Here is a 27,393-nt window from a genome sequence, read left to right on the forward strand (position 1 = left end):
ACTAGAAGCAGGTTCATGCACTTCTAACAGGTACACCAAACAAAACTGTTGTTTCATAAACTTACTAGAACTTTCACCACTAGAGATCTTGAATGAAAATATTAACTACTTTTCCCCCCAAACAAAGAGAAACCGATAATAGTCCAAGTAAGCATTTCAGTGTTACCCTGAAGTAGAAGCAGCGGATCTTTGGCCATTTGTGAACTGTGCTTAATTAAATTTTTCTTCCTAGCTATTGATTAGGAGGCTATTATAGTCCAACTCCTGCTCCATTTCTTCTCAGAATGGAACATTTGCAGTTTTAACAAAATAGCTTTAGAGAGACAAGGTGGGTGAGGTAATCTTTTACAGGACCAACTTCTGTTGGTCAGAGAGACAAGCTTTCGAGCTACACAGAGCTCTTCTTCAGGTCTGGTTCTTCCAAGCTTTTCCTCCCCAAGACAAACATAACTTCAATATCATCTGCGACTGAGTATAAAAGTCAGTGGTTTCCAAACTGGAGTTCACAGACTACCAGAGAGTTGGCTGAACATATGGTACAACCCCTCCTCCTATTGCATTAAAAGAAACTAAAATACATTTCTCCCCAATATTGCTTTTTCACATAAGAAATTGATATAGTTGCCAAAACAGTTTCATTTAATTGCCAGTGGAAGAAGGGTTGGTCCATTCAATCATAAATGGAAGGAGAGTTGGTCCCCAAGTATCTCTATTAAGTTGTGGTATACAGTAGAACCTCAGGGTTAAACACCAGAGTTACGAACTGACCAGTCAAAAACACACCTCATTTCGAACTGGAAGTAAGCTACCAGGCAGCAGCAAAGAAAAGAAAAGAAAAGAAAAGAAAAGAAAAGAAAAGAAAAGAAAAGAAAAAAGCAAATACAGCACAGTACTGTGTTAAATGTAAACTACTAAAAAAATAAAGGGAAAGTTTAAAAAAAGATTTGACAAGGTAAGGAAACTTTCTGTGCTTGTTTCATTTAAATTAAGATGGTTAAAAGCAGCATTTTTCTTCTGCATAGTAAAATTTCAAAGCTGTATGAAGTCAATGTTCAGTTGTAAGCTACTGCACATCTTACTGTTAAGATGATATTATTTTTCTCTTATGGCAGGGTATTGGAGATTCAAGTCGTCAAAGTCCAAAATTTAGATTTTGTTTTAATGATGCCTCTTTAACTAACAGAAGTTAATGTTTATGGGATCAGACTGGATGATCCCAAAAGTCTCTTACAATCATACTATTTGGGTTCCCCTTGCATCACTGCTGGTGCCATGAATGAAGAATCTAATATCAAAACCAGAGAACTACTTCTTACACTGTATGGTTTTATTACAGATTTAAGACTCACAACACAATTATAAAGACAGCATGAGGATATTAATCTTTTACAGTACTATATTCTAATGATACTTCCAACACAGAGCAGAAAAAAAGAAACCCTACTCTATAGTAAGCCATTCCAAATGCTATTAATGCTGTGGTTCTGCACCAGTCAAACCTGAGGGTAATCAACTTCTCTTTTCCGGTCTGCTTGCAAACCTGAATTGTTGATTCACTGGTACATGACTCCATGATCTAGCAACATGGAGTCATAATGAAAATAACATCAGAGTTCCCCCTCCAGTCTTTCATTTTAAAGCCTCAAATTCTTCTAATCCCCCCCCACCCATGCCTATATTTGGTTCATAATTAAACATGAAGGTTTACAGTATTTATTATTTCTTCCACTCTTGGAACTATTACTTTGCCCTCCACTCAGAATTTCCCTTAAATCTTCAGCAACAGACTTTGCTATATGCACCTATTATGCTTATAACCACATAGCAAGAGAGAGATTACACATTGTCTAGTTCTCCTAACAGGTGCTTTTCTTTTTTCACGATATGCAACATCTAACTAGAATAAGAGATAATGAGAACTCTTAACTATGTTGGGCCATTTTCCTGGAAAACTGAGGTATTAGCAATTATTTGTGGTTATGGCACATCGTAGTAACAGTATTTTAAACACAGTTTAGGAAATTCCTTCACTCCAAAAGTTATGCTACAGTGGTTTGTTAGCGATGTATATAATTAGCACTTATTCAATTGTCTTGCAACTTTTTACTGTTACAACATGTGAACCTTCTAAAGTCTCCCAATAGAAAGGAAAAGGTCCAATATACTGCTGAATTCTCTCTCACTCTTAGGTCTCACATTTGAATAGACTCTAGAATGGCAGAGTGCCACAAAGAAATACTTAACACTTTACATCCAATTATCTCAAACCTGTTCAGAAATCTTAATCCTTGAACATGTCTATGTGGTAGGCAAGTATTACTCCCCATTTTACAGATGAGAAAACGGAGGCACAGAGAAGTAACTCACCCATGGCTCCCACAGCAATTCAAGGGCTTGCCTGCACAGAGAAATTAAATTTACTGGCAGAACTATCCCCGCATAGACATTTATTCCAGAATAAGTGTGTCCACATGGGGAGTTAAACCACGAAAACTACAGCCGTACAATTATACTAGTACAGGTCTGCCAGTAAATTTTCCCATGTAGACAAGCCCTAAATGACAGTGCACAGAATAAAACCCAGTAACTTGAATGTGTCTACTCGAAACATTAGAAAAAATTCCCCTCATATGAGGAAGTGCCATGGGGACCTTAATGTTCATGTAGGTCAGAGGGAATCGTTTAAAAGAATGTTATATAAAATAAAATCCTTATTAACCCTAGAAAAGTCAAAATTCTATAACTCTTGAAAAGAACTCAATATATCTCCCTTTGAAGGACAAAGGAGAGAGGATTAAAATCTGTGGTTTCAAGGGCTCTAAATGCATCAAACCTATTTAGATCCTAAAACATCCCTCGTTAGCCACTAAGAAGCAAAATAAATTCAATGTTTATAAGCAGCTAATGCCTTTATCAAAACTATACTAAGTTTTCAGTATACAGAGAATTTAGGGTTCAGTCATTTGAGAAGGCTTGCTCTCTGTCACTACTACCCACATTTATTTGGCCATATCTGTCTCCATCCTGACCCCCAAAATTGCTATATTTTCCTTGGAGAACCCAAGAGCACCTCATTAGATGTACAACATTTTATTCACACTTGAGAACCCCAGGTTTGAGTATCACTGCTCTAGAGCAGAGGTTCCCAAATTTTTTTTGCTGAGCAAGCCTTAGGAGCTTCATGTCCCATGCGTGCTCCCAGCTCAAGTGAGCGTGACAAGAACTTTACCGTTAAGCAGGTGGTCCTGGAGAGTGAGCCCACCCTAAAGACCTGAAGAACCAGGTTCTCTCATTTTATTTCATTTTTTAACACATGGCTCTACCCAACAGCAGTCAGATCCTTGCACCCCACTGAACCTTGCTGTGCCGCTCCCGAAGAAAGGTTCACCAACACCTCTACTCCAGAGGCATGTTTTGTAATCCAGTTCCATAGCCTCCCCAGAGAGTATAAGTTACAAATATACTTTGTATTTTTGGTACCCTCCCTTCATGGGAGGATCTATAGAAATAAAAAATATATTCTGATTCAATGATTATGTAATGAACACCCAATTAGAACAGAAAGTAGGATTTTATTTAATGCTGACCAGGTTAAGATGAAAATACCTTAATATATTTAAGCTCTCATTGAGTTCACCTTACATACAAAATAAAAAACTGATAGTCTTAAACCTAGAACTAACCTTATCTCCTGCTATTTTGAAATACACATCTACCTCGTTATAACAGGAATTTGGATATAACGCGGTAAAGCAGTGCTTGGGGGGGAGGGGTGCGCACTCCGGTGGATCAAAGCAAGTTCAATATAACGTGGTTTCACTTATATTGCGGTAAGATTTTTTGGCTCCCGAGGACAGCGTTATATCGAGGTAGAGGTGTATACTATATATGGCAACAGGAATCTCAAAGTTTTACATTACTGTGCACTTTACTCTTGTCAATGTTAATCAAAGTAAAATCTATAACTGTCTGACAAAAACAAAGAGGTGAAATCTGTCCTTGAAATGTTTAAAGATACGCATGTTTTCCACTGGAGTTTCAAACCAAGATCCACTTACCACATACAATTCAGTTCTTACTACATTACTTCAAAATAGCTTAAACAAATTACAAAGAAGAAAGACATAAAAATGAGTAACCTCATGAGCACTATTATGACCGTGTTTAATGTTTTATATTGTAAGTTTTCACTTTGTTCTGAAGTACTAAAACCCACACACTTTGCAATGTTTTCCAACTCCAGTGAAAACACACCCAATCCAAAATGCTAACAGCAGCCTATGCTTCGGGCATGGTTCTTTTCATCCTCCTCCTACCAAAAACCAAAGTACTCTTGGCAATTACAGGATAATGGTTCTTAAACTTCCAAAAGACAAGAGTACACTATTATCTAATAACAGTTTGATTGTTTTTCAACTAAGCTGGCATGTGACAGAAAAATCAACCTTCTAATAGGAGCCTTGCTTTAACCTTATCTGAACCATGTAGATTCTAGACCTACAGAATATTGAGATCCATTGTTGTAAATGTACTGCTCTTGCACTACATAATACCTTTCATTTAGATAGAGTCCAAAGTCTTTATTTATGTTTTTACAATTAGTGAAGTTCATAAATGCAAGAGAATTTGTATGCATTGTTAGGCTATGTCTACACTATGCCGCTTTAGATTGTGCTGCTACAGCCATGCCATTAAAAGGCGCGCAGTGTAGCTGCTGTTTGTTGGCAGGAGAGAGTTCTCCTGCTGACAAAAAACTTCCACCCCCAAGGAGCGGCGTTAGCTTTGTCAGCAGGAGCGCTCTCACCACTGTTCACATTGGCACTTGTCAGCAAAACTTTTTTCTTTTGGTGTGGGTGTGTGTTTTTTAACACAACTGAATGACAAAAGTTGTGTCTTTCACTTGTCAGTGTAGATAAAGCCTTAATGCCACATAGCTAAAATTTAAAAAACAAGAAACACAAAGTTTATGGTTTCTACAGCAATGTTAACATTTTCATGTTGCACAAAGAATATTCAAGTCATTTCCTGATTTTTTTTTTATTTGAACTGTACAACATTAGACCTGTATTAGCACAGGAAAACTAAAGAACACCCTTGTATTGTAAAAGAAATAAGAGAAATTATATGGATAGGCAGCTTCCCAGAGGCACAGCTATGTTTCTGATAAGTACACTACAACTAACTGCGAAGCACACACTCCTTTAACTGCACTAATCTGCATTTCAAGGAGTGTTCATTTAATAAATACATTAGTGTGGTGCTTACATGAATTGCACAAATGCTTCTATGAAAGCAGGAAGGAAGCAGAAATAATTTAGATAATTTTTTCACATCTTAGCACATTCCCTACCAGACGGAAAGGGTTCAAACAGCAGTCTGCGAACTTCCCACTGTCCAGGGGAATGGCAGCAGACCCCCCACTGCAAAGAGGATAACTTTATTGTTTAGAGAGCAGGTAAGTGGCAGCTTGAGGGCTGACCTCCAAGTCCTGTCTATACAGGCAAAAGACATGTATGTTTTTCAATAGCATTAATTTAACTCAAGTGAAAGTTCCCTTACTTGAATGAACACACACACACTCACTCTCCATCCCCTCAAAACCTGCATAGATATGGTCCAATTTATCTATTTCAAATTTCCAGGATCTAGTAGTACCAGTGCATTCTGAGCTCAAAACCAAGGGGAAATTTGAACTGAATGCCTGGCTGAATTACGTGTTCAAATAAAATAAGAATTTTATGAAAAGCATGCATATTTCTTGAGTTGTGAATCCTTCCTGTAATACCTACCTCTAGATTTAACGTTTTATACAAGCAATTTGTAAACAGATATAAACTTTTCTAAATCAAAATCAGTTTTCCAAATTTGTTGTTGAGATGTCCTTTTCAACATCTGGTTAGACCATTTTAAAATGGGAACCTGTCATTTCCCAGTCTCTCAATTCAGATGTGACTAAAGAAATTCACAAACATTGCTCCTTTTTCATTTAACATCTTTTTTCCCCAGGAAGTTATTAATGTGGGAACACTATGTTTAAACAATTTTATAACCTTAACCTCAGCATCCTCTACCAAGCAAACAATATATCAATTGTTTTGTCTATCAGGGTGTCAGTGTTGTGATCTACCCATTAAATCCTAACCTACAAAAATTGAAAACCCTATCTTAAGCAAAGTTTTGACCTCAAAATGGGAGAAGTATCAGAGATTCCATGAAATCCACTAGGAACTTTGCTATTGATTTTATGGGGAAGGAGCTGACACAGTCAACTGTGATGGGTGACAGTAAAAACTCTAAAGGTAGATACCACTGAGTAAAACAAGAAAGTATCTGGGAGGGGGAAAAACACCCTCTTCTGAGCAGTTTAGTGCAGGAAATTAACATGTCACAGCCACATATGAAGGAAATATTAAGGTATATTGCTAAATAGTAACAATATTGTAAATGAAAAATCCAGAAGTTCCAAGACACATTTGATTTGTGGAAATAAAACTCTCACATCAGCAAAATCTTCATTTCCAAAGGAGCTCAAGTTCTTCATTATCCTGTGTTCTTTAGCTAGTCAGCATGTCCTCTATACTATTCATCTCCCACTCCATCGCAACCAAACTGCAGTCAGACCTACCCAGAGACTTCCTCCTCCTCAAACTCAGGAAAGACCCCTTAAAAAACAACAACTCCTCCACATTCGAGGCACAAACAGACTTTAAGAAACTTTTCCTTCATCCGAGGCAAAACAACTCTCTCCCGCATAAAGAGCTCAACACAGACCCTCCCATCATCCTTCCTCCCCTCCGACCCCCGCCATAAGCAGACCCCCGCCCCGCCCCACTCCTTTTCCTCAACTAATTAATTCTTTAACGGCACAAATCGCCTCACATAGTTAAGAGAAATCCCTCATGCACTAAGTTCCAAGCAGAGCCACGAGCCAACTCCCCCACGCCCCCCAATCCGGGTCTGAGCAGACCCCTTCCTTTCCAATCCTCCTCAGTCAGGCTACTACGGATCCTCTCCATCCGGCCAGGCTATTCCTCATAGCGGCTCCCGCCTCCCACCCAAGCCTAGCCAGGCCCTTCGTACTTTCCTTCCCAACCTCCCGCCTGCTCCTGGTCTCCAGAGCCATGAAGGGCCCCAGGCCGATCCAGAACCTTGGCCCCAGCCTACTCCTCCCAGCCAGAGCCCCGCAGAAAGCGCCCCCACCCCAAGTTCCCTCGTCTCTGCAGCCACAGCCCCCCCACCCCAGGCTGGCAGAGTCCCTTAGGTCCTCCGCGGCGCGTGTGAGTGACTACGACAAAACCAGGCCTTGGGGGCCGGGAGCGGGGAGGAGGCGGCTCCGTTTCACTCACGCTCTCGTGGTCCCACCGCACGTTGCTGCGCTTCTCATCGGGGGCCAGGTTCCTGTCCCGGCCCATGAGCTCGTCGAGGAGCTGGGCGGCCGATATCATCGTGTCCTGATGCCCGAGTGGCCCCTTGCCAAGCACCACCGCCTTCACCCCCCCGCTCCTTCCCCGACCGACCGCTCGCTCGGGCTGCCGCCGGAGTGACAGAGACAAAATGGCGGCGGCGGCGCCGCGCCTAGCTCTTCCCACAATGCAACGCGCGCCGCCCGCGTTCTCGCTAACAGCCTCTGGGGCCTGTCAGGGCTTGGGCCTCTCAGTCACATAGGCCTCAACCCCGGCCTGGCGCGCGGTGCTGCCTTTGTGACGAGGGCCTCGCTGAGGTGTCTCTCTCCCATGCACCCCGATGCTGAGGGAGGAGGCTGGCATTAAATGTGCTCGGAGCCCCTCGCGTTGCAGTGCCTCTCTCTGAGACAGGCCACGGCATCAGCCGGCCCATCCCGCCATGGAAAGACACCTCCTGCGCCGTGCAGGCCGGGGCTTTGCGGCGGGAGGGAGGTGTGCTCCAACAGCAAGATCCTCACAGAGGTTGTTTGTAACCTTGGTGGAGCTAGTCAATGCCAAGCCTTCATCCCCCAGCTGGGAGCGGCTTACCTCAGCTACCTGCATGGAGGTACCACTGCCCGTGCCTTGTCTCCACTCGGGTCTGGTCTACACTAGGAACTTACATCGGCATAGCTACGTCACTCAGGGGTCTGAAAATCCACACTCCAGAGAGGCAGCTGTACTGACCTAACCGCTGTGTAGACAGCGCTAGGTTGACCGCGTTGACCTACCACCTCGAGTGTGGTCTACACTACAGACTTACATCAGCATAACTACATCACTCAGGGGTGTGAAAAGTCCAAACCGTGAACGACATAGTTATACTGTCCTAACCCCCGGTTTAGACAGTGCTATGTCAGCGGGAGAGCTTGTCCCGTCAACATCGCTATCGCCTCTCGGGGAGATGGATTTACTACACTGACAGGAGAGCTCTCTCCCATCGGCATAGTGTCTTCATTAAAGCGCTACAGTGGCGCAGCTGTGCCAGTGCAGCATTGTAAGTGTAGACCTGCTCTCAGCAAGGTGAATTACCTATGGTGATGGGAGAACTCCTCCAATCGGCATAAGTAGGTCTGTACTTAAACGCTCCAGCAGTGGTGCAACTGCACTGCTGTAGCATTTTAAGTGTAGACATACCCTCACTCCAGTTAACTGTCTCGCTGTCAAGTCACAGGTGGTTTTGCAGAAAAGGCACAGTCATGCTGTTGAGAGACATTGTGGCACCACTGCAACACAACTAGGCTTGGCACCTCTGAGGTCACAAAAACAGCTGGATTTGGGAAGGGGAGCCCAGAACGAGGGGAAGGAGATGGTTCCTGGGAGGGAGTGGGCTCCCCCTGGGCAAGAGCAACAGCCACCAGGGGGAGGAATGGGTGTTGGGTTGCTGACGCCATGAGCTCTTTTTTCTGCTCTCAGCAGATTGTTGGTGTGGTAGAAAACAGAAGTTGTGGCTTAAGGGCTCCTGCTGGGGAGCCAGCGGAGCAGCCTGGCGGGAGGAGGAGCAGCATTAGCACCATGGAGGAGGAGGAAGATGCAGCAGCAGCCTGAGAGGTGACTCAGATGACAAAACCCAGGAGGACTTACAGATTTCCTGGGACACTATCTTAAAAAAAGGGGTGATCCTGGGAAAACCTGAACAGGTAGCAACCCTAAACAGAACACAGTGGAGAGAGGTGGCACTGCAGAACAATGAGGTGCCATGGCCTCATGAGAGGCCACAGTGACATGGCACAGCATTGAGAGATGTCACTGGCTTCAGATATCCTTGTGTCTTAGACATATCCATCCCTATGATGTTGATTATTTATAATTATTACATTGATTATATGTTCATCGCTGCATCAACACATCTGTCCTGATCAATTGTTAAAATAGATCAAATCAGGAAGGAGGTGCTTTCATCACCACAACCAAGGAGGAAGGGGGAAGATATGGAGGGAGTGCTGTGTACAAAAATCAGGGGGAGGAAAAGATGCTCCTCTCTAGTTTTAGGAAAGGAGAGAGAGTTGTGTTGTCCTCCACTTCTTCTTTCTTTAACCCCTGGTCCTGACCCTGCCACATTAGAGCCACATTAATGCTGCCTTGTCCAATAGGAGAATTGGGGCCAAAGTGGCTTTGGAAAAACTTACAAGTAACTTTACTCATGTAAACTGTCTCATTGATTACAGAGGCCTGGCATAACTCTACAAATGTTGGACTGTGTCAGGTATTGTATGTCCTAGAGTGCAATAGAAATTTGCTCAGATATTTTTAAAATTATTTTTTGTTTTGTTTTGCTTTCAAAATTCCTTTGTAGTGTTTGCCATCCAAACATTGCAGCCTGATGCTAATGCATGAGAACCAAAAAATGACACTAAGAAACAAGTAAAAAATGACTGTAGTCTATTTTAATGTCTCAAGTTGGATGAAGTGCAAAAAGTAAATATATATAATAAATGATGTAATGTGAGATAGAGAGTTACTATTATTTAATTAAATCTAAAATATTGGGTGTGATTCTGCTCTCGCGCTAGTATATGCCACGAGCACCTCCTCTGAAGTCAGTGTACTTACCGATATAAACTTGATGTAAAATCATAAGAATTAGGTCCATTACTCAAAACAGTGGTAAAAAAAGTTACTTTTTAAAAATGAGATTTTTATGTGGATTTTGTCTCCATGTTTTGTAAAAAAGGTGGCTCTACTGATTTAATTAATTACTAGTCACATATGTAATTCTCTTTAGAGAATCAGGGCCTCAGTCGACCACCTGCGCTTGCACAAAACCCTACTGAAGTCACTAGGGTGTGTGCAGGCCCAGGGGTCTGTCCCCACAGTTTTCCTTCAGGATCAGGGCCATAGACGCTTTATTTTTACACTATCAAACATTACAGAACAAGTTATTTTAAATAGCTCTAAATAATTGTTATAATCATGTAATTACTTACTTGAATAATTCTTACTACTGTTGAGATCCCATTACTTCAGTGAAACTATTTGCATGAGTAAGGATTAGGCCATTAAATCTATACCAGACTATAGAGTTTATTTTAGACTAAGGGCCAGATTCTGGCCCCTAATACAGCCCCTTTGTGCTGCTCCTGGGGCCCAAAATGGCCTTAAATGTGCTCTAGCTCAGCGTAGCTGTTATGAATTTTCCCGGCATGCAGGACTCCCCAGATGCCATGATACAGCTGGTGCAGGTCAGCTGGACCTGAAGATGGAGTCCTAAGTGTGTATTTTAACTTGTGTTCTATAAGAAGATAGTTGCGAAATAGTTTTCAGAGTAGCAGCCGTGTTAGTCTGTATCCGCAAAAAGAACAGGAGTACTTGTGGCACCTTAGAGACTAACAAATTTATTTGAGCCTAAGCTTTCGTGGGCTACAGCCCACTTCTTCGGATGCATGTGAAATAGTGTTTTTCTCTCCCATATCTCTCATTATTTGACTTAGAATGAATAAAGAAAATTAGCACAATAGTAAAAACAATGTGAATTGGTGGAATCAATTGTGGCCCCAATCCTACCAATTGTTCTGCTGGATGGACCCATGTTTCCCACATGGAGACTTCACTTGATTTCAATGGGGCTACACATAGGTGCGGAGCTACCTAGACAGAACAACTTGCAGTTCTGGGGTGGTAGGAATACATAATGTTGTGGTAGAAGATATTCTACATTCCAAATTCTTTGTATATTAAGCAATAATTCATTTTAGTTGAATAAAAATAATCAAGTAGGAGCCTGAATATATCTGATGAATCATACAGCAAATAGGACAGCTACAGCCAGGAATTGCATGCAGGGCTGTTGGTAGGAACTAAAAATCTAGGTCAGAGAGTTGTCACAGATAATAGAGTCCCCCTGAGAAGAGTTTAGGAAACAGCAACACTCTAGAGATACTGTACTATGCAGTTGTCTTTAATGTTCTTCAGAAATGTGTGACTCTATCTGATTTAAATGTAACAGACAGAAAGAATCAATATATGAATTTAAAATTAAAAGAAGAAGAGACATCTCTTATTATGCAGGGTTAATTAGATCTTTGCTGCTCAGTATGTTAGCTTTATAAAATGTTAAATCACCTTCATTTGGCAGCTACTTAACAATAAAGTGACCTTAGAAAGATGACAACTTTTATAGAGGAGAAAGAACTCCAGGAGAGACTGAGAGAAGCAGCTGCTTTGGGAGATATTGGGGAGGTCCAAAGACTGGTGGAATTCGGAGTGAATGTCAACTCTCAAAATGAAATCAACGGCTGGTAAGCCTTTAACCGGAATGAATGAAGTGTATTTTTAAAGGTTAATAAAACTGACAATTTCAGATACTGTAAAGAACATTTTAAGAGCCTTTTATTCTTAGTCTGCTAATGGTATAGTGGACGTTATATATGTCTTTCATATGAAATATATTAATGCAAGGCTATCCAGTGTTGACAGTTTGAATTCTGAGTGTAATTTAAATGTCCTATCTAAACCCATTGCCTAATCCTCCCTCACAAGCTCGCTCATTTAAAATTATTCTAAAAGGAGGAAGTAATGATATTGTTGATAATTGCTGTTCTGGGCTTACATTATTTTGTTTCAAAAGTTTTGATCCTTGGTCTCTGATTTTCTATCAGTTCAATGTGTTGCCACCTTCTATTCCATTACTTATACTCATGGGATTAGGAAAGCTGGCTGCACAAACACAGCACAGTAAAATAACATTTGGAAGGTAAACCTCAGACCTGCCAAGCTCGCTCATTTTTAGAGAGGCTTATTTTGAGTTACTTTTAAGGCAGCTTTTAAAATAACTTCCTGTTATGAGAAAAGATCTTGCAATGTGTTTCAGTGAGATACGTAAAATCGCACAGATTTTTTTTGTTTTGACATCTCATTCAAATACCACTTGACAACCCTAAATCCTGAAACTCTTCTATAATGAACCATACCCACACCAGTCATAAAAAATGTTGTTTTTTTAAACTCTTTTAAACATGATTTTAACAATTCAGGCATTCTTGAAGATTGTTTTACCTGGATTAGATTCGGTTTATATCTTTATGTGAATTACTGTGCTATGCTTACATAAGTGAAAATAGAAAGTATGAAATAGAAAGGACACTAAACTAGAATTTTAAAAACTAAGGGCCTGATTTTCAGAAGTGCCAAGTTCCCACGACAGCTGTTACAGTCAATGGGAGCTGTGGCAGTTCAGCACTTGTGAAAATCAGGCCTTATATGATTTGCTTTCTTTTTTTCTTAAAGAGTAGAATTAGGTAGTGATTTTTCTGCCATTTCACTTTCTCATTATTTCCATATGCATAATAAACTGCTGCTCATTATCAAATCAGTTTGTTCAAAAAACTGGCATTAAGACAACAAACCAAAACCTGGCATAAAATATATTTTTAAAAAATTGCTTCTTGTTCTGTACTTTGGCTATAATTGTGTCTTCCATATTCTTTGAGTCTGTGTGCAGAAGCTGCATCTCTGGAATGGGTCTTGTGTATAGGTCTGATCCTGAGACGTGCTGAATACTTGCAGCTGCTATTGACATAAATGGGATTTGTGGGTGTGCAGTACCTCTCTGTATTAGACTACATTAAATCCTCGTGAAATGGTCAGAATGAAACCCTAAATTAGGCCAGAGTTGCTGAGGTTTACATACAATTGGAGCAAATAGTGGTTGCAATTGTGCACTGAGAACCATGTGGCTGTATCCGTGCACTCGTGCAGAGTTCTGATCTTGTCATTGGGGCTCAACATGGCACTAGAGTGTATCTGTGCAGTTCTCAATACAGGCTCATGATTTAAATTGGAAGCTGTGTGAATCTAAGCATTTATATCAAACATCTCCTTAGTACCTGAAGCTTTTAGATTGTACCTATTTGTTGGCCCAAACCCACAAGGCCTGGTGACTTGGCAGAATTTTATTTCTGAACTCAAAGTGACATGCAGGGGGATTGAATTCAAAGATTTTGCACCAAGTCCAAAGAAACAAAACAGCCAGAGCTTCACAGACCTCTTCTCAGATGCCATGGGATTTTTGTTGTAAATAATATAGGAGTTCTTTCTGTTGAGTTATAACAATTATTTCAGCACACTTAAAAATAGTGGCTTTTACCTCAAATGCATAGTCCAGTCATGGACTACACAGTACTTTACAGTAACTTCATATCTTATGGCATTGTCTCCAGCTGAAAGCAGATGATTTGCAGTTAAATTCTTATGAAAAGAAGGAAGTTATGGTGGGGGACATATCTTAGTCTTATCTAACTATCTTGAAAACTCCTGTCTGTGCTGCTCTTATGTTTTTCCATCTTGTACCCATTTAGTGCAACCCCCCAAACAATAGTATATTAACACATTATGGATATGAAGTTAAGCACACAAAATCAGGAAATTTTAAAATGATGGTCCTTGCATCGTAATATACATATCTATGTAACTTTTATGATTCTTTACATTAAATATATATATTGAGGCATACATCTAACAACATATGCTTAACGTTGGTGCTATGGTAATACAAATAATTATAATAATAATTAATAATGTAGATACAAGGGAGCTGATTCACAGACACTTATTGTGCAACCTCCTCTTTCTAGCTTATCCATTGGGCTTTTTGATTGTTTGTTTTTTTAAAAATGCCAGGTATTTCACAACCCTAACTCAGACACCTTTATAGGAAAGCAGCAGCTGTTCAATGCAGCAGGGATGGAGTGATTAAAATTAAAGGTCCAGATCCCCAAAACTCTGCCTTTGAAAACATGACTGCTTCTTTCTAGATCTCTAAAAGGGAGCTGAGCTCTTTTGAAAATCTTGTCCCAATTGTGGATGGTGAGCATTTTTGAAAATCTGGCTCTTAACATTTCAGATGCAGACGTATTCCTATTGCAAACAACACTGTAACATTTTGATTTTCACTCTTGGAATTTTTGTACAGGAACTAATTTCTGTACAGGAGTTCCATTTCTAAGTGAGTTACCCATCAATTTAATCACATTTCTTTCTGAAATTTGTTCATTTATCTACTGTTGTTACAAGTAGCTCCTAAAATTACTACAAATAAAAGAGATTAATAGATTCTAGGACTGGAAGGGACCTCGAGAGGTCATCGAGTCCAGTCCCCTGCCCGCATGGCAGGACCAAGAGATTAAAGGGGGGAAATTCTCGATTTCATTTTCAGTTTACATTGTGCATTTGACATCACTTTATGTTTAGTCATCTTTGACTGTTGTTTTTCTGGGACTATGAAACAGCAATAGGATAGAAAATGTTTGAAAAATGGGAAACTAGTTTAAAATTACTAGAATTGGCAAGTGATAAGTATAGTACTAGCAACTGTCTTTAACACAATTTTGAATTAAAAAAATATTTAAAATAGGTGAACCGCCTCAGGAACAAAAACTTGAGAATATTGTGTGGTTTTATAAAATATACACCAAAGATAACCAAATGATAATTAAGACAGGCCCTAACTTGCTTCTATATAACCTTTGATAGGGACTAATTTTTGATATAATTAAAAAAACACCCACGTTTGTTTTAACAGCTGTTATTTCTCCTAAGAAGAAACATCACAAAGCACATCTGAATGACAAATGATAATTGATAAACACTCATCAAGAGAGGTAGTGTGGGCTAATGGATAGGCAATGGGCTGGGAGACAAGAAATCAAGGTTTTGTTCCTGGCACTACGACTGCTTGTGTCCTTGCGCAACTCATTTCACCCCTCTGGGTTTCCATTTCTCTTCCATCCTTTGTCTGTCTTTTCTGTTTAGATTGTAAACCTTTTGAGGGAGAGACCTTTTGTCTCTTATTATGTGTATGTATATTGTCTAGCACAGTCGGGCCCCAGTCTCATCTGGGGACGCTAGGCACTACTGTGATACACACGCACACACATTATTTATTATTACAGCGGTGGGTTTTTGAATCCGGGCCCCAATTCTACACAACAGCACTTACTACAGTTAGTAATCTTACTGCTTTGTATTTTGTGGGGCTTCTTCCACAAAGAAATACTAAACCCAGTGATAAGAATTTGCATAATTAGGCCCTTTGTTTCTTGCAGGACAGTCTTAATCATACTGGCATATAAAATAAGCAAGATTCTGTGTGTACTTTGCTTTCTCTTGCTTTAATTAGTCTGAGTCTCACATGCATGCATGAGGTTTTATAACTACCATACTATTTCCTCCCATCAGCCCCTTCTTCGGGAGTAAACAAAACCAACCAACCAAACAAAAAAATCAACAACTGCAAAAACTCTTGATGTGTCATAGGTGGTACTGTTGGGCAGAACACAACGTATTCTAAAGTTTAAAGTTAGACAGGTGTGACCACACCTTTTCCTTAACAAACAAATGCTTCCTGGAGCAGGACTTTGGACTGAAGTGAATCTTTTTAACCACATAAGTTTTCTAAGAGATTTTACACCACTTCTTTCTCACTCTGCTTGTATGTAACTCTAAACATCCTTTCCTCTCCTTTCTATTAGTCTGGAGAAGGATTAAGGGTTTTCATGCAGTTTAAAGAACAGCATTGGGAAGGGTGGTGGAGAAACAGCACTAGAAAATCATTGAAACTAGGGTACTGCTCTTAAACTGTGAGGTAGTGCTTTGTGGGGAAAATGGGATGGCCATACAGTTTTTGCATATTATAACATGCAGACACATTGTAAACTCTTATAAACACCAGGGAGACTGACCCGCCCCTACATTTCTTCAGGGGATCAACTCTGGGGATTCCTCTAAAGAACCACCACCATCTGGGGAAATGTGCCTTTTGCCTAAACCAAAACCACAGATCTTCTTTGTGAGTGAATTCTTTCCTTCACCAAAATCTCTGTCTGTATGAAGTAGGGGTACATTTTTTGGAATATATTTTTTCTCCCTTGCCAGTATCTGAGAATTTCTTTCTTGCGGTTGTTATCCTGACACATCCTATATTCCTTACTAGGGGTTTTGCCTGAGTAAGGACTGCAGGATCAGGATCTGACTCCAATTGTCTTATTCACTATCTTTGTAAAGACACTAGGACTACAGTTTATATGAAAGTTGTGATAGGGAAAAGTGTTGAAATTGATCTACTAAAAAAGTTAGGGTTCTGCAAAGTTATTTATTGGGAATTTACGAGTGTTTATGTCAGGGTGATAATTTGGTGAAAACCAGTGTAATACGAAAGCTCAATTCTCTTTTGGTTGTAAGGTACCTCAAAATGTCCTGGTGAGGAGTTATTTCAGAAAATAAAAATTATTCTCGTCAACTCTGTTTTGAGATTTAATCAAATTGAAATTAGTTTGGTTCTCTGAAGATCTTTGCTCAGGAACTAGTCTGTTTCATTTTGGTTGGTGTGGTGAAGAGAAAAAAAATTCTTGTTTATTTTGATTAACAAAATTAAACACTTCTATTAATTTAAATTATCACTTGAAATATGGTTCTACTGTTAAGCTTATAATGTATTCGGTCATCTTCTTTTGAAAAACAAATGTAAAAAGATGCAGAAGGGGACAGCGATTTATATTCTTGAAATTAGTTTTTTAGCTTTTAAAAGCTAAAAGGTCAGAGATTTAGTTAAACTTTAAAGCAGAAACCATCTGCTGTTGTCAAAAATAGTAACGGTGGTGGTAAAAGCATTACTGCAGGGAAAGACTAACAGCAGGTGTCACTGCAGACTACAAGAAATTTTCAAGGAATATATCTCAGCTTGGTAATGCTAATCTTCTCTGTATCGTTCCAATTTTAGTATATGTGCTAAATGAATGTTGTTCTTTTTTGGGAAAGCTAGGCCCTGGCTTTTTTATACACAGCGGGTAGGAATAAAATTCATCTCCTGTAGCATGGTTATTTCATATAGCACCAACATTTTCCTTGTGCAGGACTTGTTTGCACTGGGCATGCAAACGGAACCATGCTCAAGTGGTGTCTTATCTGATAGAGTCTGGTGCTGATAAGGAGATTCTCACAAGTAAAGGAGAAACGCCAGCCCAGTTAACCTCAAAGAAAGAGATTAGAAAAACATTGGGAGGTAAGTTGATTAGTTAATATAAAAACTTTGAAGACTCCAGTTACGATCTATTTTAATAATTATGGTCCTGCTCTGTTGTGCTTTTGCGTGGGTGCTGAATCTGTATTTAAAAGCTTACAATTCTGTGGCAGTAATTCCCATTTGGCCTTCAGAGTCTTTACTGAGAAAGAAACCACAACTTCAGGAATATTGGTTCAGCGGGGCTTTTATGGTGACTTTTTTTTCTGTATGTGGAAGGGAAAAAAGCTTAATTTTGACAAATGAAAATGTCACAGAATTTGTTTACTACAAATATTTGCGGCTTGATACATATTTTCAAATGGAAATAAGGAGAGGGAAATCTTACTAATATATATAAAGCCTTTAGTGTATATGACTGATAATTCCATAAAATATCAGGAAGCTTATTTAAGGGGTTAACTGCATTGATCTCAATTGAAGATTGTATCTTATTCCATAAAAGTATAGTGATAGAGTAGCAACCCCAAGGGATCCATTAGTATATTGTGCTTGTGACTATCAAAGTAGCAATGTTGCTACTAAAGATGAGAATTAGTTTGAAGCCTGTTCAGAATCTTTGAGTTTCTCCTACCTTTTGCACTCCTTTCTTTCTGATTTCTGCCTTTGTTAATATCTATCTACAGTTGAGTCAGTAGTTCTTTCAGTTCTAAAGATACTGTATACTTCCCCCCTCCTCCACTCTCTTGGTATTCACAGCAAACCTGAAAATCTACTGCCCTCCATTTATTCCTCTGGTTTATGCCCATTATGAAGACAATGAAGTTATGCCAGCTGATAGGGGGAAGGATAGCTCAGTGGTTTGAGCATTGGCCTGCTGAAACCCAGGGTTGTGAGTTCAATCCTTCAGGGGGCCACTTAGGGAATCTGGGGCAAAAATCAGTACTTGGTCCTGCTAGTGAAGGCAGGGTGCTGGACTCAATGACATTTCGAGGCCCCTTCCAGTTCTATGAAATAGGTATACCTCAATATATTATATTATTATAATATGGCACAAAATATTGGCCACAGGACATTTTTCTTAAAAGATGGCAGATTCTATATCAGTCCAAGTGTTTAGGGGGAAAGTAGAGGTGTTTGTGGAGTATCCTAGTCACACAAGCTTTGTTTTTATGGAACCCCTTAGCACAGTTATGTGAACTATACATAGCGCTTTAGAGCTCTTTGTTTGGTCTTGTATCCTCTGTGTGGGTGTGTGTAAATAGGCTGAGTCTAAAAACCACAATGTACTAGGACAATTTTAGTTCTCCTTAACTAGTCATAACTAACTTTATTCACTGGACTTTTTTTTCTTTCCTCTATAGTGGAAGAGGATGAACTTGCAGATTTGAAGCAAGACTCAGACTTGCCAATTGTCCCGAATTATTTGGCTAATCCACCTTTCCCTTATGTTTATAACACAATGAGTAACAGCATTCCAGACCCTTCCACTGGCTCGCTGAATGGAAGCTTCCCCATATCCTTAGAATTGCAAGCTGTAGATTATCCCATTTCATTACCTCGAGTCAAAGCATGCACTTCTGCAACATCACAACATGAAAATGTTGCTTCTGCAGTGGCTGATAATGAAGATATGTCGACATCACCTGGAGCCTGTACCATGCCAGAATGCCCAAAGCCTGTAGTCCAGAATGGTCCCATTCACCAGGCATCTGTTCCTCAGAGCAGAAGTTTCCCTTCTCCAGCTGCATCAAAACAGCCTGTATCTCAGCAACAGAATGGCTCATGTCTGGGGCCTATGCCAACATTTCAGCCATTTTTCTTCCCTGGAGCTTTCCCATTTAATATGCAAGGTAACATTAAATTATGATTACAAATTTTAAAAATTAATGCTACTATTATTTTTTTCCTCTGTTCTTCCTGGATGCTGTCGTGTTGGAGAATGAAAATAGACTAGTCAGTGGTTTCAGAGTGGTAGCCGTGTTAGTCTGTATCAGCCAAAAGAACGAGGAGTACTTGTGGCACCTTAGAGACTAACAAATTTATTTGAGCATAAGCTTTTGTGGGCTAAAACCCACTTCATCGGATGCATGCTAGTCAATGTTATTCATGTCTATAGTGCTTCTCTAGTCTTTCACTTTCATGTTCTTATGCATGAGGCATGATTCTTTGTTTGTGTCACAGACATTTCAGGGCATGTTTAAAAAAATTGTATCCACTGGAATTTTTAATACAAATATCAATGAAAACATTTCTTACTCATCTAAGGTTTTGTAAAAACATACAGATGCGAGGGTAGTCTAACACCATAATTGTGGTACAGAACTCTAGACTCAAATACAAAACACAGGCCTATGTCCAATTAATTTGAGGGAGAAGCTTTGGTAGCTCAACCTGTACGGGGAGCTGACCACTTAATGTACAGAGAGGAAGTATTATTTATCATTCCTTGGGGTAAATATTATATATATTTAGTAAAACCACCCCATCAGTTCAGTGTAGCCAGTTCTGGAATTGCAGTTAAAAGGTCCAGACTTCTCTTTGAATGGGAGCTGTGAGAAGATCCATATGAATTTTAATGTGTGATCACCAATAACAGAGCACTGAGTTATGCAGTATTGGATTGCTCAGAAAATTGGTAATAGAAGATAAAAATGTTGCCAGCTGAAATCCAGTTCAGAGCAGTAGGAAGTGGGTTTTTTACCCACAAAAGCTTATGCCCAAATAAATTTTGTTAGTCTTTAAGGTGACACCAGACTCCTCATTGTTCAGAGCAGTAGTAACTCAATTAGATTATAAGTAATATTGTCCGTATTTGATTATTACTATGGGTCTATATTGGCCTATATAAAATAAATGTGACTATTGCAGATAAGTTCCTGATGGGACTCCACAGAAACAGCTACAAGTGGCACCTTTGCAGTAGCTTCTCTGTGAAGGAATGAGAAACACGGAGACTGAGCTACATCCTCACCTCTAGCAGTTGTCCTTTCAGACTAAGGCCTGGTCCACACTACCCCCCACTTCGGACTAAGGTACGCAAATTCGGCTACGTTAATAACGTCGCTGAATTTGAAGTACCTTAGTCCGAACTTACCGCGGGTCCAGACGCTGCAGGCAGGCTCTCCCGTCGATGCCGCGTACTCCTCTCGCCGAGCTGGAGTACCAGCGTCGACGGCGAGCACTTCCGGGATCGATCCCAGAACATCGATTGCCTGCCGTCGGACCCGGAGGTAAGTGTAGACGTACCCTAAGGTTGTGGGAAGTTGATGGGTTATGTGGAAGCTTACATGGCCACTGCCTGTGCTGTTCTTGTCCTGAATAGGATTTCAGTCTCCTGAGCTCAGAATCCAGCTCTTTTCACCTACATTCACATTAAATAAAAATAAATAAAAAATAATGAATGAAATGATTTTAGGATAACATTTTGAGATTTATTAGTATTACTGATGTAATGAAGTCACATTTATTTTTTTCCAGTTCTTATTTGGATGATCATGCATGCTTATATGTAATAGGTATTAATATCTGTATGTATATATTTTACTAGAACTGGTGCTTAAAGTGAGAATTCAGAACCTTTCTCTTAGAGAGAATGACTTCATTGAAATTGAACTGGACAGACAAGAACTAACCTATAAGGAACTGCTCAGAGTGAGTTGCAGTGAACTGGGTGTTAATCCAGAACATGTAGAGAAGATTAGAAAATTACCAAATACGGTATTAAGAAAGGTAAGAACCTTCAGCTTTAAGCAAAAAGTTATTTTTATTGCTGTTGTGGGCATCATTAAAAATGCATCACCCATCCCTCAAGCAACCTGCAATATTCCTTACGTCTTTGAATATGAGATTTGGCGTACTGCTATCGTTGCAAAGTGGCAAACGTCGTGTTTTTAATGATGTTTGTTGTCTTAGAGAAATATAGTAGATCCATAACCAGTAATGAGCTTTCTTATAATCCCCTGATCATGGAATAAGTGGGCTGTTATTGAATGTTTCAGGATCCATAGAAAAGGGATAAAACTTCTCAGTCAGATGCATACAAGACTGGTAGGAGGGCATCTGATGGTCACATCAGCCAATCATGCATAGCTATGGCATAGTTTGGGCCTGCAGCACTGAAGAAAGATGCAGAGGTTGGATGGAGGATAGGAGACTATCCAAGGGGCTGGGACAAGGGAGGCACTTGGCTATAACTGTACTGTCAGTTACTCTACTGTTTAACATCATGTAAAAAGACATTAAGGAGCAGTCTTTGTATTTTATACACCTTTCTTCCTCCTTTCCCTCCATCCACAAGTTAGGTCTAGGGGACAGAGCAGAAGAGTGGAAATCATATCTGCATTCTAGTTCCCACTCTGACTCCTTGAGCAAGTCAATGAACTTTTATGTGCATCAAGATAAGAGGGGGATTGTAGTAGTTAGGTAATTCAGAGGGGTGTGGTGTTTGTAAAGTGCTTGGAGATCCTCAGATGAGACCCTAAATGCAAGATATTCAACTTTACAGAATTACCTAATTTTCCCTCTTGTCTTCCAATCTTCAATTCATGTTTCCTAAACTAGAGGTTTGTTTTGACTGCAAAATCTCACAGATCCTGAGTCCTACAGTTAATGGTCCCCATCAGCATATTTCTCAGTTTGGGATTGATCCGTGATCTACCCATGCACTCACTGATAACACTATATTGCAAATATTGTGTTGAACAGTATTCTTTCATATTGGGAGGTTAAAGTCAGAGCATCAGCTATAGCTGAATTGCCTTGTTTTATTCACATCACCTTACTTCTGCGCTTTGAAAGACCTGCACTGATTTTAGCTATACAGTGCTTGTGAGGCACTGAGAGCTGTGTGGCTAAATAAATCCTCAAGTAACTCTTTAAACCTTTATTTATACTGGAATTTTTTTTTTTTGGAAATAAGCTCCTCTCTGTAAATTGTACAGTGGAACATCTTATTAAATGAGAGTGCTTTGGGCTGCCACCGTGTTTCCTATTTAATAAAATAAGCTCTAAACCCCTAACTTCTTGATGGCTTTCCTGCACTGGTATTCTGTACTGTGTGACTTATATTTCACTTTTAACTATGTTCAGAAATTCAGTGTAATAACATACCCCATGACGTACTGTCATGAATGGTTGAAAGGTTTATGATACTCAGGTGAGCCTTACTAATCTAATTAAATTTTAAACATTCTGTTTAAAAAGCAACTAAATTGTAGGGAAAATGTTTTGAGTTAGGCACAGTTTGTGCAGTCCTTACACAGGCAAATGTCCCATTGAAGGGAATGGGACTTGCCTGCATAATAAATGGAAGACTTGGACTTTTTGTATCTGTTTTCCTAGTTCACTAGTGACCCTTCCTTCACACTCAAATCCTTAGGACATTGTTGGCGTCAAATGGTGGAGCTAATCTGATTAGTGCTAGATTAACAGACTTCAGTGGACCGTACCTGCACCCAGTATAAGACGACATTCTGACTCTTTGAAAGATTCATTTTCTTGGGTTGCAAAGGAATAAGTAGTTCTAAAATATGCCAGCTAAGTCTGATTGTTCAAAATGTCCTCTGTAAGAGTGTCGCTAATTCTTAGAGATTTTTGTCAGCAAAACTAGAGGACACTTGTTTTCTGAGATTACAAAAAAATAAAGTCTTAATGCTGTCTAGTGACAAAGTGTGGCCACTCAGGGGATCAGAGCCTGATTGCTTACTTACTGTTTGCGAGTGCCTTCTTTTACTCACTCTGACTTGCGTCAGCCAGGTCAGGAATGGGGTTGGTTGGAGTGCTGCTTGCTCCAGAAGAAGCTGGCTTCAGTGCCTCTTGGAGTGGAAGCATGGATCAATGTGAGAGTTTTTGATAGGTCAGGGAGGAAGAAAAAAGATTATTGGGGTGAGGGGTCCCAGAGGACCCTGTTCCAAGCTGTTTATAGATAGTATGCAATAGATCTTTAAAGCACATAATACAAGCTTTAATTCCACTAATCATTTTCATTGCCTGTCAATAATATTGAAGAACTCCCTTGAACTATAAATCTTCCCTTCATCTATTGGTAACCTTAATTTGTTGTACATTTGCTTGACACATTAGTTTACAGTTGATACTGCACGTTGGAAACAAAAAGAATTAGACTTCCTGAAGAAGGATTCGGCCAAACCCAAATCACACAACAATGAAGCCAAACAGACTGATCACAAAGTGGTCAATTGAGCTTATTAATATTTTGCACTTGTCTGAGGATCTCACAGCCCATTTGTATACATTTAGTTAACTCAGGGCTTGTCTACACTGGCATTTTACAGTGCTGCAACTTTCTCACTCAGGGGTATGAAAAAACACCCCCCTGAGCGCAGCAAGTTTCAGAGCGGTAAAGCGCCAGTGTAGACAGTGCACCAGTGCTGGGAGCTACGCGGCAGTGCTTTAACTTTGCCAGTGTAGACTAGCCAGAGGCTCGCAGCACTCCTGTGAGAGGCAAGTTCTGCATCCATTTAACAGATCAGAATACAGAGGCAGAGAGCAGTAAAATGATTTTCTCAGAGTTACACAGTAGAAGAGCCAGAAGTCTCCAATTAGGAAACACCATACCACTTAAAATAACTACATTTTAAAAAAGTATGAAATCTAAAGTAAATAGAATGCTAAAGTAATGCAACATGCAATAGGAGTGTCTGCCTTATAGCTAGATAAGCAAAACGGAGTCAAACTGCTGGGTAAATACTTGCCCCCTGCTAGCGTACATCTGTGTTTTTTCCTCCTTAAATCTGCAAAACTGAACTCCTGTGCAGTATTTATTGTGGATGCTACTAACATACTGCATTTTTAATTTATTTATTTAAGGACAAAGATGTTGCAAGACTTCAGGATTTCCAAGAACTGGAGCTGGTTCTAATAATCAACGACAATAACTTTCTGTTTAGAAATGCTGCATCTACATTGACTGAAAGGCCTTGTTACAACAAGAAAGCATCAAAACTGACTTATTAACTGTTTAAAGCAGCATAAAACAAAATATTTGTATCTTGTGCTTTAAAGCAATGGATTCAATGTTTAAGCATTGAACTTATAAGGGCTAATATCCTGAAAAATTCTATTTTATTACTTTTGAGATAAAGTTGACATGTCATGCAGAGTTACAACCTACAGCTCATCTCAGACTAACTTGCTCTGATATGAAACTGTGCTTATGAAAAGAAAGCAATGGTAGAATTCTGAGTCTATTCATGTAGCACTCTGTTCCTTACACAACAGTAATCCCTGACTTCAAACACTGTAGAGTTAGAAGCTCTCAAGGAAAAGCTTAAATTGTTCTAATAATTGTTAGCTATAAAATAGCAGAAGCACTTATGCTAAAGGACAGAACACGAAACCCATTTAGTGTTTGTACCAAATTACTTAATGTGCACAGACATCCCACTGTCATTAATAGGAGATACATGCGTGATGTGACAAGCAAACATACCCCTTGTTTAGGAGGAAAATGGAAGGATTTAAGTCTGTGGAAGAAGCACAAAACTCCATTTGTCTCATTTAAGTATTAAGTTACTAATTAGATGTGGTTTCTTAAACCTCATTTATAAATATTTCTCAGGTTGAAAATAAAAAATTACAGTTGTTACCCAAATTGTAAATATACCATTGACCAAAATAGCTAGGGTTTTTTAAATCTCATGGCTGCTTCTCAACACACGGTATTGAAATGTTTGATAACAAAAGGTCCTCTCCCTCTCTTTTGTTGCTTTATGATCAAGAAGTTTCTATAATGCTCCTTTAAAATGGCAGTTATTTTTCACTCCATAGACAAGTCAATGTGATTTCCACATGAGAAAGGAGCACAAATATTGTAGTTCCATTTTCCTCCAACTCATCCTTTCATGAACAAGCTCAATCCTTGAAACCGTACATTTATTATGTAAAAAGGAAGCTAGTCAAATGCTTAGCATTTTAAAAACTGGGATGACATTTGAATCTTGGGATTTCTAGGCATTTTTTTTTCTTTTTCAAAGACAACTATTTATGTTTCTTATTGCATGATCACCTTTTCACATTCCTGCTAACTTAAATTCAGTGTTATGCTCCTCTGCTATGAAATCCTGGAATAAATACATTGGAAAACATTAAAGTTGAGTAATCTGCTAAGGATTTTTTTATCCAGTTTATTCACTTTTTTTTTTATTTACAAAACCATCCTCTTTAGAAGAAAGGATCTAATCTGTTAACCTAGCTATAGAAGTATGTACTGTACTGAGAATTAGATGGATGAAAGCTCTAGATAACAGGGAGAACATAGTTGACTGCTGATTTGAACTCTTCACTATTAAGATTTTTTCTTAGTGCCTTTCTTTTCCAAAGAACCTAACTTCCTAACTCTTAGTTAATTAGATTTAAGTACTACACATTAACTTAGGGTTTATAAAATGGATAATATCAGTAGAACAGACTGTAACAAGATAAGTCTCTTCTCATGGCATAAATGTTAAAGGAGAGATGAGGTGCAGTCTGATCCAGTGACAATCTGTTTCTTTTATACCAGCTTACTGATGTTGATCTAACCACTGTGATGGAAGTTTATATAGTGGAACAATTGCTCACCATATAATTACTGACCTGCATTCTTACTGACTGACAGAAGAGACCTATTTTAGGCTTTTGCCATTCAGAAGCCATTTTATCTGTAAAAGTACTGTCGTTTTTATGAATAAACTGGTATGCTTTACCAGTGAAAAGATCGGCCATTGGATTGACTGAATTCATTTGGTATAGTGATTATATTACACAGTTGCTGGTAGCTATCTATGCATTCAAAGGAATATTTTTATACTTATACCTTATGCAATTTATAACTGAGCATATTAGCTTTGCTAACTGAATTAATTGGATAACTGTATCATGTGAACATTATTGTGTCTGACCGTCAAGGATTCATTATCTTTGTGCATTGCTACGTGAAAATGTTTAAGTATTATTTAAGTATTAAATGAATTGCTTGGCTCTAGATTCTTGTTTCTATTTAACTTGTATTCTTTTTATAATTAATAAATTATTATTATTATTATGTTCTCAAAGATGGACATGGACATAGAATTTTTCTTTAGCTCATAGAAAAAAATTGCAACTTTTCTACTACATAAACTGCTTTCTGTGGTGGTTGGTGTAGGAAATGGAAGACCAGAAAAATGGAAATCACTTCAGATCCTGAGGACAATCACTGCAGCTAAAACTTTTCCTTTATCATTATTCAGCCCAATCATCATCCAATGGCAGGTGTTACATCTATGTATTCTTTGGAAAAACCAAGTCATATGTATCAATCCATGATTACAATTGACTTAAGAAAAATATTGAATGAGATACTAAAAGTAGTATTTATATGCTTAGCTGGCTGTGCAATCTGAACTAGAGACTTCTTACTCATTTTCATTTTGTACCAAAAAAGTAACATCTCCCTCTCAATCATGCCTCTACCGGCCTTATCCAGAGCCAATTATAACGTACAGATTAGGGCTGTCAAGGGATTAAAAAAATTAATTGTGATTAATCACGCTGCTAAACAATAATAGAATACCATTTATTTAAATATTTGTGGACGGTTTCTACATTTTCAAATATATTGATTTCAATTACAAAACAGAATACGAAGTGTACAGTGTTCACTTTATATTTATTTTTGATTACAAGTATTTGCACTGTAAAAAATAGTATTAGGTGTTTTTCAATTCACCTAATACAAGTACTATAGTGCAATCTTTTTATCATGAAAGTTGAACTTACAAATGTAGAATTATGTACAAAAAAAACCTGCATTCAAAAATAAAACAATGTAAAACTTTAGCGCCTACAAGTCCAGTCAGTCCAACTTCTTGTTCAGCCAATCACTCAGACAAACAAGTTTGTTTACATGTGCAGAAGATAATGCTGCCCGCTTCTTGTTTACAATGTCACCTGAAAGTGAGAAGAGGTATTCCCATGGCACTGTTGTAGCTAGTGTTGCAAGATATTTACACG

The 27,393-nt window shown here is 39.1% G+C and overlaps 2 protein-coding genes across 4 annotated transcripts in view; one reads left to right on the forward strand and one right to left on the reverse strand.

Annotated features, from left to right (window-relative positions):
* Positions 1-7,553, reverse strand: part of LUC7L3 (LUC7 like 3 pre-mRNA splicing factor) — a 39,598-nt gene extending 32,045 nt beyond the window's left edge. For 2 of the 3 annotated variants that reach the window (XM_024204314.2, XM_024204313.2), the window contains exon 1: positions 7,347-7,553. In XM_024204314.2, the coding sequence (XP_024060082.1) occupies positions 7,347-7,445 (99 nt within the window). In that variant the 5' untranslated portion in view covers positions 7,446-7,553. The remainder of the gene's footprint in view (positions 1-7,346) is intronic. The other variant, XM_024204315.2, reaches the window with a different exon arrangement.
* A 3,748-nt stretch (positions 7,554-11,301) lies between these two features.
* ANKRD40 (ankyrin repeat domain 40) lies at positions 11,302-26,370 on the forward strand. The gene is made up of 5 exons (XM_024204316.1): positions 11,302-11,680; positions 17,291-17,439; positions 18,762-19,250; positions 20,948-21,129; positions 24,229-26,370. The coding sequence occupies exons 1-5, from the start codon at positions 11,547-11,549 to the stop codon at positions 24,373-24,375; spliced, it is 1,101 nt and encodes a 366-aa protein (XP_024060084.1). The 5' UTR covers positions 11,302-11,546; the 3' UTR covers positions 24,376-26,370.
* Positions 26,371-27,393: the final 1,023 nt, after the last annotated feature.

This window comes from Terrapene carolina, unplaced genomic scaffold (assembly GCF_002925995.2).
Source record: "Terrapene carolina triunguis isolate 2854851 unplaced genomic scaffold, T_m_triunguis-2.0 Scaffold192, whole genome shotgun sequence".
NCBI lineage: Eukaryota > Metazoa > Chordata > Testudines > Emydidae > Terrapene > Terrapene triunguis.